Source organism: Crocuta crocuta, unplaced genomic scaffold, assembly GCF_008692635.1.
Source record: "Crocuta crocuta isolate KB4526 unplaced genomic scaffold, BGI_CrCroc_1.0 scaffold342, whole genome shotgun sequence".
In the NCBI taxonomy this organism is placed as follows: domain Eukaryota; kingdom Metazoa; phylum Chordata; class Mammalia; order Carnivora; family Hyaenidae; genus Crocuta; species Crocuta crocuta.
This window is the reverse complement of record NW_027532158.1, coordinates 706,891-720,886: the sequence shown is the minus strand read 5'-3', so window position 1 is coordinate 720,886 and position 13,996 is coordinate 706,891. Positions and strand designations below refer to the sequence as shown.

The window sequence follows — 13,996 nt, the reverse complement described above, 5'->3', positions numbered from 1 at the left end:
TTATATTTCACTGAAAATATAAATTTACTAGATATAGGTGGGATCATTTATCCTAAAGTTAACTGCTTTACTCAACCCCATTCCTACGTCCAGAATATGAGAAAGAAAATTATACTAAGACTTTCAGATAGAAATAAAACCAACTTTGACAATTCTGATGGCAACTAATCTCTACAGTGAAGGATTTCATCTCATTACTATAGTTCAGTATGTGGATTGAAAGGGGAAAGAACTTGATTTGTAAAATGAATGAGGTAAATGTCATACATTCAACAGTGTAAATAAATACAAGTACAGTTTTACAGGAACATGAACATAAGTTTAAGGGTTTTATTATCAAAGTCTTGTAAAACAATTTCAGAAACTGTACATCAACATGGCACAGACTGTAGCCTACTTTTGTTTTTACTGCACAAAAGTGAAGCTTGAAACTCCTGTAACTAAGAAAAAGTTGCCTAACTACTTTGCATTTAACATGGAATCACTGTGTGCATAAGATTACTACTGCAGTAACAGTAACACAAATTTATTGGTTTTTATACAACTTGAGATCAAATAAAAAGTACATTATCAAGTAGATTTGTCTCATTTTAAAAGCATATGAGGGTCAATTTAAAATGCACTAGCCCCTTTTTCTAACACTGAGATTAAAACAAATTAATAAAAGGTGAAATTGAAAATCAGGACAAGAGATAACTTTTCTTTTACAGACGGACTCAGGATAAGCAGAAGCTTTCACTGATGTAGAGGTGGAATAAATTATTTCAGGAAAAAAAATTCCCAAACACCTTATGAAAAAGTATACAACTCTACTTCAAAATATGCTATTTACTCACTGCCAAAGACAGTTTCATTTGAAATCTGGTTTCTGTAATTAAAGCCTAATCAGCCATCAAAAAAGGTTAGTGCATGTATAACCTTTCAAAGTTAAACAAAAGCCACAAAAATTTAGCCACAAGGCTTCACGGATTATCTATTTCAAATGTTCGTTTTCAGATGTAACTGTAAGAATGTTAATTTGTCATGTCAACAAACAAGACCATAAGTAGATCCATCGTGTTGGAGGATTTTAATGACATTTAGGATATTCCTGCCACAATTAACATGCAATCAGTGCATTCCCTACATGGCTCTATTACGGCAATGAATCAAGTTCTAGAAATACTAAGTGAACTTACTTAATAAAGGAGATCATACAACATAAACAATCCATGCCTGCTGTAGATGCATGCAGCTTTTCATTTTTGTTATGAAGCAGCACCAGAATAGTAAGACTGCTTGGATACTCAATCAGATTTCACCATGTCAAGAATTGGTTACTCATGTATCATTTTCTAAAAGCTTTTGGATGTAAATAATATCAATTATCAGGAACTTTATAACCATTTATAACTCAGAGCTGTATACATCTAGGTTTGAGATGAACAAATACAGCGTTAAGAAATCACACAAAGGAATGACACTGATGCATGTATACAGTTGGATTCCCATGGAGGCAATACTCAGTCACTCATATCCATGTCTTCTTCATGATGATCATCCCCATTCACTTTGGATTCTCTTAGTGAATCACCAGTTCCCTTTTCCACAGAACATTCTTTCGTTTTAGGGGAACTTGGTTCTGTTGGCTTCTTCTCCTCTTTTTTTTCTTTCTCGCTGTCATACCCTTGTTCCTCTTCATCATAATCCCGTGTAACCTGCTTTGCCAAGGAGAATAAAGAAAGTAAACGTCTTCACAGAAAAATCACTTCTTAAAATTACCAGCACTACCCTAAATTACCACAGTAAGTTAGTTTGGAAACCTACTTTTACATCTTTATCACTCTCCGATTTTCTTTCCCGATCCTTTTCCTTATCTTTACTTTTCTTCTTTTTGCTTGTTGAACGTTCTCTTTCATCTCTGCTTCTTTCTTTGTCTTTATCTTTCTTCTTCTCCTTTTTATGTCTAGGATGATAGTAAAAAATTCTCAAAACAAGATGCTTTAAAGGAACCACTCAAGGTTTCACCCTTAATAGTAGCAGTTAAATTTAAACTTCAGATGGTGAGCCTGACCCAAGTTCATATGACATGAAGAACAACAAAGATCCAATGTCAAAATACCAGATACAAGCTGTGCACAAGTAATACAGACTAGAGGACTGAAACTGGGTTACAGGTCTAAAATGCCTGCTCCCAAACAGTGATTATTATAACACAGTCTCCAGCATAAAGTGAATGAATGTAATAGCAAGTTCTTAAGCGCTTCAATTCTTTGATAGGGAAGGAAAAGTCTAGTTTTATTTTTCTCTACGAGAATTTTTAAAAATAACGGCCAATTTCTGAAATACAGAAAAGTAAAAATCCATAGGACTAATATTCTTACCTCCTAGGGGATGGTGAGCGAGATAATTTCCTTTTAGGTGACCTAGGCTTCTTAGGAGATCTTGTGCCACTCCTACTTCGTCGTCGTCGTCTCTCTCTAGAACCACAAATGTGCAAACTAGACTTTAAAATACAGTATTATGTAAAATATGCAGACACATCATAGCAGATGTGCCCTTGAGGGAGCTCCGCTAGGAAATCCTACAACAGTTTTTGGTAATGAAAAGTCCATTACTTACTTTCACTTTTTTTTTTTTTCTTTTCAAAGATTTTAAGTAATCCCTATACCTGAAGTGCGGCTCGAAGTGACAGCCCTGACATCAGAGTGCTCCACAGACTGAGCCAGCCAAGCACCCCTGAAAGACCCATTTTCAAATACTGTTTTGGGGTGAAGAATCAAATAATAAGCACCTGTAATTCTTTTGCACACTGTGTGCTTTTCCTGTAATGTCTTCAAGAAAACCTTAAATTTTCTTAAAGACAAAAGGGCTAATTCACGAGGAAAAAGTCTGAAGTAAATTAATTCAGAAGTTGACTTCAAATTCAGTGGCTAGAACAGTCATAAGAATATGTTGTGATATGAAAGTCAATTACTAATAAAAGTTACTTTTCTTAGGTAAAATTCAAGGAGTTAGTAATAACAGAGATCAGACTAACTCCACATACTCCAACCAATCCATGTTGCCCTCAACCCTGCTATGAACAATTATTTTTAAGATGTATATAGCCTTTCCCATTTTTAAAACTGGGTTTGTTTTCTTTTTTAATGCTTTGTCTCTCATTATTCTGAAAACTTAATAAGACTTGCAAGATGACCATTATTATAATTCAGGCACAAAAACTAATCAAAACCCCACATTTTCAGTTGTCTTTTTTTAAAAAGCTTTTTGACACTTAAAGTCCTCTGTGACCTCTATCTCCAGAAACATTACACACAACTTTTTGTTCATCAAATATTTATTAAGCTTGTCAATTTGGTAAACATTCTTTCTGTTACCTCTATGTGTAACCAAAACTCCAAATACTCTGCACAGAACAGACCTTTTCTATTTGTCACACAGTAAGTATACAATAAAAACTTCACATGTATCAGTACACTTCATTTCTTTTTACTGCAAAATAGTAGTCCGTTGTATGAATACACCATTTTGTTTAACCATGTTAATGGACATTTGGGTTAACTTTTCAGTTATTATGAATAATGGTGTTATAAACATTCGTGCAGAAGTTTTTGTGTAGACATTATGTTTTCATTTCTCTTGGGTGTATCCCTAGGAGTGAAACTGCTGTGTCAAGAAATTCAAACGTTTTAAGGCATTCCCATTTTCCAAAGTATCTGCCCCATTTAAAAATTATTTATTTTCAGAAGACTGCAAGGGGGGAAAAGGCAGCGTGAGGGGAACGGAGGATCTGAAGCAGGCCGTGGCACTGACAGGCCGACAGCAGCGAGCCCCATGTGGGGCTCAAACTCATGAACCACAGGATCATGACCTGAGCTGGAGTCAGAAGCTCACCAACTGAACCACCCATGTGTACCTCCCCCATTTTACATTCACATCAGCAATGTTCAGAGTTCCAATCCCTCCACATTCTCACCAACTGCTAGTTACCATCTGTTTTTTAAAATATGACCATCCGAGTGGGTGTGAAGTGGTTTTGATTTGCATTTCCTTGATGACTGATGCTGAACATCATTTCATGCACTTATTGGACATTTGTTTACTTCTTTGGTGAAATGGCAGTTCAGAACCTTTGTCACATTTAAATTTGGTTATCTTTCAATGATTCTGCACTTGTTCTAGATACGAGCTTCTCACTAGTTACATAATCTGCAATTATCTTCTAGCACTCTGGATTGTCTTTACTTTCTTGATAGTGTCCTTTGAAACACATTTTTAGTATTGATGACCTCCAACTTATCTACATTTCTCTTCTGTTGCTTATGCTTTTGGTGTTTTCTAGTAGGAAACTACTGCCAAATTCAAGACCATAAATATTTAATTCTATGTTTTCTTCTAGGAGGTTTCAGTTTTAGCTTTTAAATTTAGGTCTTTCATCCACTGAATTGTTTTTTATATGTAGTGTCGGCCTCCTAGTGAATTTAAACATCAAAATTAAAGAATCCAAGACTGCAGCAAGATGTGTCAATGAGACTGGAAGAAAATGGAAGTATGCCACCCTTACTACTAGCATATGAATTTTATAGTAAGTGTGAAAAAATATATTTTCTGTAAAATTGCAACATTGAATTTTCACTATGACAGATTAAAGGCAATTATTAATTAGTCTAAGAAAGCCACAAATCAGAACTTATATGGACTCTCATTTTATCAATAAACCACCAAATATGTGTATTTTTTAAGTATGACTTACTATATAATAAAAATGAATTTAATGTAGCAATTCAGTACACACTAACATTAAAACTTAGGTGTTAGGAAAAGAACACAAACAAACCAAATCAGGATGTGAAATGTATATGGCAAACCCAATAGAAACTGACCTTTGTTGAATTTCATATCACATCAAATAGAACACCATAAAGTAAACAGAACTTTAGGTTCTTCAAAATTGCCTTAAAAAAACTTCAACACTGAAGTATGTACTGATGCACTAGAAAACATTTAATGCTCACAGCCTACTATTCTTACAAAGTTTTAAAAGGTGCCAAGAACTCTTAATACTGCCTTACCTGCTTGCACTTCTGGAACGTCTGGCTGTGCTATAACTTTTTGGTGGTGTTTTGGAACGTTTCTTTTCTTTATCTTCTTTCTTTTTGTCTCTAACAGATGAACACAATTTATGAATGCATAAGAAGATTCAGCCAATATAAATATAGTACTACAAATAAAAAGCACAATGAAATCTAATCCCATTCTGAAAACATAGAAATAATAGTTTAAGTGGCATATTTGTAGTAAGTAACTTAAAAAAAAAATCCCATTTTCCTGGTATTCCACATAAAACATTATATGATAAGAAGATAATAAAGGATGATGGCTAATTTCTTGGTGTATCAAGCAATAAACACCAACAGTTTTAAAAACTGTCTCCCCAGGCTCTGCAACACTTCTTCTCTCAGCTGATTACCAGTTTGCCACCAAATTTAATGTCAACATTACTAATATTCTTCCAAAGCACATACTCTGTTGTTAATCTTTACCATGGACCAAGCCAACCTTTTACTTTTTTCCCTGCTACATATTCTGGCCTATTCATAGCTGTCAGAAAAAAAATCCCATCATAATGGGCTGTTACTACAACCATACCTCAATTTCTCCAAGACTCTGGGCAAAAGGTAATAAATGTCTTTGTTGAATGAAGTCATTTACCCCCATAAACATATACAAACCCATCAACTATTCTATAATTTTAGACATTTAAGCATCCCTTTTTCCTCTTTAGCTATTTCTCCTACGCAATAGTTTCTATTTCACTCCTTCCCTTTTCTGGTCACCCTGTTTCCTTGAGTTACTTCCTCTTTTCATTCAAGTCTTCATCATCTAATTTCCAATTACTGTCACAGTCCCTTAAGGAGACCCAGTCATGTTTCCACAAACTGATTCTCTATCAGAAATCTTTTCAAAGAAAATCTGAAAATAATAGCTCCTGATCCCATTAACTTTTTCATCTGGAAACACTGCCTCCTTGATCAGGTGCAAACCTCTTAATGTGAGCAACACAGCCATCTGTGTGCCACCTGTCTCCTTACACTTTGCTGACCTCATTTCCTAGTCCCCCTACACCGAAATACTTTTCTAAGAATTTAGGCTAACTTTGTAAACCACATTCTATACTTGAAATCATGCTCCGGAGTCCAGTCAAATCGTTACAGGGCTGGGTTTTTTTTTTTTTTTTTTTACATTTTTAGAGAGAGAGAGAGAAAGAATGGGAGCATGCGAGTGTGCAAAATGGGTAGAAGAGTGAGAGAATCTTAAGCAGGCTCCACATTCAGCACAGACCCTGCCATAGGACTCCGTCCCACAGTGCTGGGATCATGATCTGAGCCTAAATCAAGAGTTCACCACTCAAACTGACTGAGCCACCTAGACGCCCATCAAATCTGTCAAAATTTAACACTCAGTCGCTTCTCAAATCTCTTCTAACACAACTAACAATAAGTCCTTGGTAATTACATTAATTTTTCTTATATAAACAAAGTTCCTTGAGGGAAAGAATGCCCAATTCCTCTTTGTGTGATAAAGGTTCCATTACACAAGTTTGTCTGATTTACTGCATTAAGATGACTCATTCTGTAAAATATAGTAACAAAAGCCTCCTTTCCCAGTTGAGTTATATATTTACCAAAATTAAATTCTTTAGGACTCTAGTCTCTTTACTAATTACAAAATTAAACATATAAATGGATAATAGTCTAAAATAAAAGGTCTGCTTCTAAAAATTTAAGTAAATATTTTAGAAAGAGATAAGGACAGCTGCTAAGAAAAACACTGTGAAACTGTGACAACTAAAATTTGAGGGAAAAGTAAAATTTACTCACTTTTAAAATGTGACAGTGCTCTTAACACTGTCAAATAAAAAATGAAAAAATAAAAACCAAAACAACAACGATTTGGTAGATGTTACTCAAGACTACAAGTTAAGTTAAAAGGGTCTGGCCCTAAATGAAAAAGACTACTTACTGGATGCTTTTTTAGTCCAAATAAAATGTTAAGGTAGGATGTTTAATGAATCCTCAGCTTTAGCCTTCTGCTGGTTCCAAATCATGGGATGAGTCACTAAGTATGATTCAGCAATTCTTAATAATTGTTATAAGGTGCTGATAATGAGATTTGTAAACATGAGTTAAGGCATGGCTGTCTACCATGAACTCTTCGGCATACCAAAAGGAATGGCTGGTTAGCCCCATATCCTTAGCAGGGTTGAGTGGAAAGAAGGAAATGAAAAAAGGCAGTGGGATAGTTAAGAAATTTTACTACAAAGAAACATCATCTAGGTTTTCAGCTATAAGGAGAAGCCTTACGATTACAAAGGAGCACAAGAAAACCAATGTCAGCCTCCTCAAACTTTAGAGTTTCTTCTCCAGTCTAGCCCTATCTCCTTTCACCACCTCTTTGTCAATAAGTAGCAGTGTATTTAAGTCGTGGGAAACCTAAACTTTGTCTTCACCCTCAGTGTCAATGGTCTACTGTACCTGGTTTTAGATGTGCTTCTTGACCTTCTACCTCTCTCTCTGGAATGAGATCTTCTCCGTCTTGGACTTTTGGATCGTCGTCTACTCCTTGACTTAGAATGTGATCTCCTTCTTGATCTGCTTCTTGACCGCCTAATAATCCAAAAGAAAGCCAACACACAGTGTAAATGTAGAAAGACTAGCTCTGTGACTGCTTCATTTAGCATCAGACAAAAGATTCAGACATAGGAGTTAACCATCAATAAGTATGTGTAATTTTCTGTCAGTTGCTGATACTATTTATTTAGTCCATAAATAAAATCTTCGATACCCTAGAAATACTTTTTTTTCAATGCCTGGAATTTCTCACCTTACTTGTCAAAATAGTCCTCCTATGCCCTACAACTCTGAGCCTAAAAACAGTCCTAGAGGATGAAGGAAAATAAGAAATATCTAATTCATTTGCACTATCTTCCACAACTACATAGAATTTTAGCATGTATCTTATGTGAATCCTTACTACTGCATGTTAAATATATTTATCAATTACCAAATACTTAATATTCTTACTACATGCCTCACAAAGACGACTCCTCACAACAAGCCTGTCAAGTAGGTACCATTCTTACTCCCATTTTATAAATGGAAAACACTTAACGTGTTCTTGCCACCTATGATTTCTAGTTGTTTTCTGAAATATTCCACTTCTTTAATTTGCAACTTTAGAGATATCCGAGCAATGCAGACTTATATAGATATATGCAACTCAGCAAAAACTGTCTCTTTGACTCTCACTTCCCATTAACATTATCACTAACTCTAAATCATCACCTCTTTCTGGTCCTGTACCAGATTTTGTGTCCTCTCCCTGTCTACCCCCCATTCTACACACTTTCTCTTCCAGAACTTAAGCACAATTAACTTTTTGATTGGTCTTCCTTCTTAATAAATTACATCTTCTGCTTAAGATTTTTCTTTTAAAGTAGGCTTCATGCCCAGCACAGAGCCCAATGTGAGGCTTGAACTCACGACCCTGAGATCAAGACCTGAGCTGAGATCCAGAGTTGGATGCTTATCGACTGAAGCACATAAGAGCCCCAAGACTTTTGTCATTTCATTTGTAGGGATCATTCAACTTGTTTCTGTGGAAAACTTACAGTCTAAACTTTTTGCATTTACTTAAATGAAAAAGATTTGTCTTCAAATCTCAATCATAAGGCAGAAAATCTAAAACATTCTCTGAGCCCACTGTTTGAACAAGGAAAAACAACAGCACCTATATTACAAGTACTCGTCATTTAAAATGAAATTAAAAAGTTCAGCTCTGGAGTGGGGGCGGGTGCCTGGGAGGCTCAGTGGGTTGAATGTCCATCTCTTGATTTTAGCTCAGGTCATGATCCCAAGGCCATGGGATCAAGCCCTGTGTTGGGCTCTGCACTAAGCATTGAGCCTGCCTGAGATTCTCTCTCTTCCTCCTCCTCTACTCACATGCTCTTTCTTAAAAACAATTAACAAAATCCAGAGGTATCTGGGTGGCTCCGTCAGTTGAGCATCTGACTTAGGCTCAGGTCATGATCTCACAGCTTGTGAGTTCAAGGCCTGTGTTGGGCTCTCTGCTAACAGCTCAGAGCCCAGATCGATCTCACGTGCGTGTGTGTGTGTCTATCTCTCTGCCCCTCCCCCGCCTGCGCTCTCTTAAAGATAAACATTTAAAATCATTAAAAAAAAAAATTCAGCTTCGTGTCTTAGTGTAGGTGTACACATGAAATGCTGACTGACTCCTTTCTTTACTCTTACTAATGTGCTAAGATGGCTTCTATTGTCTCATTATCTAAAACTGCTGTTTCAAAATCTATCCTAAGTGTCTTATCAAATTCAATAAACTTTTAATCACCTATTTTTGACCATATTTGGAAACTACTGTGAACAAATGCTCTCAGTAACATGTCTATAACCTAAGAAATGTTCGTGTAATGCTTATATATCTTTCTGTAAGCTTAAGAAACAGAGTCTGCATGTATCTCTTATTCAACACTATACTCTTAAGCAACTACTACGGTGCCGGACTTCAATAAAGGGAACTAAGAGTAATTTTGGGTGATACTGACTACAAAATATCAGAATAACCACTTTCTTCTTAAGGATTAAAAAAATTCTGGAAAATAAAAATTGATGTTACTAGAACTATGCACTACTTGTTTTTTGAGGGCTGGATTTAAGAAAAAGTCAACAACTATTTTAGCTAAACTGAGTTATTAACTTCTTTCTCTTGCCTTTAATGTATACAGAAAAAATACAGATGTAGAAAAAATCATAAGCACATTCTTATAGTTTTGCTCTAAACAGAAGTGACTAAGCACATTCTTAAAGTTTTGTTCTAAACAGAAGTGACTAATAATATAAAATATCTTTAAAAAATCTAATAAGCAGGGGTACCTCATCCATCTATTTACTCAGGTCCTGAAACAGTTATTTTTTTTATTTTAAGAGTGATGTGATGTGCTGTAGAGCCACTTTAACTCACTGGTTTATAGGACCTCTTAAAAAAGAAATCAGAAAAATATACAAATTAGCACATTAAAAGTTTGTTCAAAGTAACTGGTCATTTTACATGCCAAGATGCTTAATATGCTACAATCCACAATAACACTGTTAATGAGGTATTATTACAAGTGTCCAAAAACACTTTGTTCAGGGAAACATATATTTCACTGTTATTTCCCTCTGGTCATATTAAAGTAATTCAAATTAAAATCTGAGACCGCTACTATGTAGTTGGTATATACAGATACAAAATTAGGTTCTCCTTTTTAACTGTAAACTAAGCTATAAGAGCACGGTCCTGGATGATTAGGATAATAAGTAGTACCAATATTTCATGTCAGAGTAAAATTTTAGCCGATCCTGAACAAACATAAAGGAGCTCCTCAGGTGCAGGTTAAGAGGGGGGAAAGATCATTAGGCAGAAAGGAACATTATGGACAAAAACATGGAGGTATACAGAAAATCTGGTTCCTTGAATACTATTGACATAGTATAAGTGAGTACCAAATATTAAATCTTGTCCCTTAAGAAATGTTCTGTCCAATGAATGCATAAGTCACTTCTCCTATTTATTAAAAGGCCAAAGACTGTTAACAAAGAAACAACTGTTGTGATGGAGTTGTGAGCTTAACTGCTTTTCCCATAGAATATCACCTTTACTTGAGAGAATAGGTCTGACAAACTTGTTTAGACTGGGTACTGGCAGACATGCTCTTGAAAATATGAACAAAGCCTATCATTTCAAAAAAACAAACTTGTTGCTGATGACAACATCTGAGCTTTCAAGAGAAAATTAAATTTTGGAACACTTGAACCCACTATGGTGAACATGACAGCTTCCTAATACTCAAAAGGGGTTTCATATGAGATGTGTGGTGGTATTACCAAAAGAATAGCAAATGGTCATTTGCAAATATTCATGCATTAGGTGGGTAATCAATCTGTAGGCTGCGTGATGACCTTCCAACTTAAGAGTCTAGAGAAAAGTCAGAACTAGAATTCAAGCCGAAAGCTTTTTCCATAGTACTAACTCCATTTAGTGCTCCAGTCCCAGTACCTTCCTCGCATCCCTGGATTTTGGACTTTGAAAGTACTGATCTATTTGGCTCATACCTTTTCTTCATGTACACATATGTGAACTCACAAACTGTGCTAAAGGGCAGTTACTAAAACACGCTTTAACCAAAAGCTAAGTAAGTTAAAAGCAAATGAAGAAGAATGTGAGATACAGAAATTATCTCTAAGGTATAATGAACTACCGTAAACAATCTAACCTGTGTCTAGAAGATGAGGGAGTCCTCCGCCTCCTAGAGCGTGATCTTGATCTTGAGTGCCTTCGTTTTTCTTCTTTCTTATCTAGATTTTTACAAAAAGGAAACTGGGTTTAGAAATTATGAAATAAAAAGATCCTTCACACTCACGAGTTATAAGAATTTCTCTACTGACTTAATTTTTAGACTTTATATATCATTCTTAAATGTTATGTGATTTTATCCAGGCTTTTGGTAAATACAAATTAGACTTTGGATTTTCAGCTCGCCAAAAAGTTCCTTTCACTATTTCATTTTCACCAGATGTGGAACACGGTGATGTAATGTCCATAAGCAACTGATGAAAAGGATTAAACCTTCTCATCCTTATAGATTCCTAAATGAGGAGTCCCTTTTTCCATTCCTAGGTTTACTTTCCTAAATATAGCTATAATTCACCCAGATTAAAACTATTTTCATGTGTATGTAGTAACACCTCCCCAACCAGCAATTAACTATAAGGTACATATTTTTAAAAGATTTATAATAGAAATATAAACATTTCAAATTTTTAGTCCATTAAGATGTTCCTTCTTTCTTTACCACTTAGGTCTATGCTCCTCTGTTAAACAAATTCCTGTAAATTTGTGTTAAAGTGGTTGATAAACAGGCTCAATATTTGGCCGTAGATTCCAAAGTCATGATCCATTCACTGTTCTCACTATACTCCAAGACAGAACTGGGTTTCAGTAAGCTAGCTGTCTTACTCTGTCTGATCTCTTCACCACCAATTTTCAATTGTGTTAAGTTTAAGAGACAGATATAGAGTGACTTTGACTCCCATTTCCTCATTTTTAAATAGCACATAAGTAATTCCTTTAACTTGGGACTTAAGAGAAATAAAGCCATTGCATTCTTCATACATGGTCTATAATCAAAGTGAGACTGAAGTCCTCTTTCACACTTAGACCATTTTGTTAATAGGATTCAATTTATTGCAAATGTCAGTATTAGTAACAAAACTCTTGGGGGTGGTGTTTCATAAAGAAACTACTTTTGTAATTCCAGTTATTGGTTTTCAATGAAAACAGGAAGCTACAGCATGGTGTTTTAGCTTTGTAGTCATAGATCCACGTGTGTAAAGTTCCTACAGCTTGCCTTATGGCCTTGGATTAGCATTCTGTTGATTAAATAACAGACATAAAGCACTTGGTATTAATTTATCCAACATTAAAATTATTTTCCTAATCCTGAACGCATATAAAACCTTCCCATTTAAGAGTAAAAAATGAGTAAGTTACTTAATTAGTGGGGCGGGGTGGGGGTGGGGTAAATCCGGGGCCAAACATCCAATCTATATAGGCAGACAGTAAGATAACCATTCATTTCATCGCAAAAAGACTTTCCAGAAAGAATAAGGTACTATTTTTAGGTATTTGCTTTTCCTTAAACAAATGTCATAACAGAAGCATCTTTAGTAGGCTCTCTTGGTCAAATCAAAGACTCAAATCAATTGGGGTATCCCAACACAGGCAAACATAAATCTAGGCACTATTATTTCGGAATCCATCATTCTTTGAAGGATGGGGTGTGGTGCCGGTCCTGTACATTGTAGGATGCTTAGTAACAATGTGACCCTCTAACCACTAGATGTAGTTGGTACCAGCATAGCAATTAGGTTTCTCCAAGTATTTTCTAATATGTCCAGGTGACCTGTCCCCTCCCTTTGCCTAGGATCATTCCACTACATGATCTTTTATCAGAATTTGGAAAATTTATTACTCATTAAATTTCCAAGCTTATGCAAAAATCATTTTCGTCAGCAACCAATCATATACTTACAACACAAATTCAACACAGAAGCCTAACATAATTTACCTGGTTCTATAGCAGCAGAAATTAGGGACTGTGCTTCTCGTACTCTCTTCATGGCTTCCTCTATTTCTTTACTAGAGGTATCTGATTTCAGACTTGGTGAAACAAGACCAGCAGCTACATGATTCAACCTGAAACAGAACCAAGACTTGAGATCTGAAATATTTTAAAGTGCTTAACAGTAATTCAAGTAAATGTATAAATGTTTTATATATCATTTTAGGAAAATACTACTTGAAAAAGAGGGGAGAATTTCATCATAATTTTGGTAAAGTCACGACAAATAGTATCCTTCTCAATACTGATGATGGCATCTGCATTTTAAAGATTCAGAGACCTTTGGGATAAGAAAAAAATACCTGCTTAATTTTGCTGAACATCCATTAACTTTACATAAGCATATGTTGAGAAATGCTAGTACATGGGAACATGCAAATACTGCAGATTTTTGACTGTAGATTATGATTTTGATCTTTTTATATGATTTAAAAACTTTCTAGAGAAGCAAAATTTTGCTGGGGAACAGCATTACTTGTAAGGTTACAGATGGGCAGAAAATGAGGCAGAGGTCAATGGCACACCAAAGTTACTCATGGAATTGCTGACTGGAAAGATGGAACTCAAGGGTTGACACACATGTGGAGAAAAATATTACAAACAAATGTAGAATAGTAATTATTTGTGAAGAAAGGGAAATGTAAATAAGAATGGGTACAGAAAAAAACTTTTTAATAGTACTGGTTATAAGGTGGGTAGTAGGTACATGTTAAGATTTTATCTAATAGATTTTAAGAAAAAAAGCCACTTTAACTACCATAGTCAAATGATCTT

General features: G+C 35.3%; 1 protein-coding gene across 4 annotated transcripts in view; it reads right to left on the bottom strand.

Moving 5' to 3' along the window:
- Positions 1–316: 316 nt before the first annotated feature.
- The window catches only part of SRSF11 (serine and arginine rich splicing factor 11), a 42,727-nt gene continuing 29,047 nt past the window's right edge, over positions 317–13,996 (bottom strand). For 3 of the 4 annotated variants that reach the window (XM_077776429.1, XM_077776425.1, XM_077776426.1), the window contains exons 7-13: positions 13,169–13,296; positions 11,315–11,396; positions 7,518–7,649; positions 5,055–5,144; positions 2,364–2,459; positions 1,807–1,945; positions 317–1,700 (exon numbers count right to left, since the gene is read on the bottom strand). In XM_077776429.1, coding sequence (XP_077632555.1) covers positions 1,503–1,700; positions 1,807–1,945; positions 2,364–2,459; positions 5,055–5,144; positions 7,518–7,649; positions 11,315–11,396; positions 13,169–13,296 — 865 coding nt within the window. In that variant the 3' untranslated portion in view covers positions 317–1,502. The remainder of the gene's footprint in view (positions 1,701–1,806; positions 1,946–2,363; positions 2,460–5,054; positions 5,145–7,517; positions 7,650–11,314; positions 11,397–13,168; positions 13,297–13,996) is intronic. The other variant, XM_077776427.1, reaches the window with a different exon arrangement.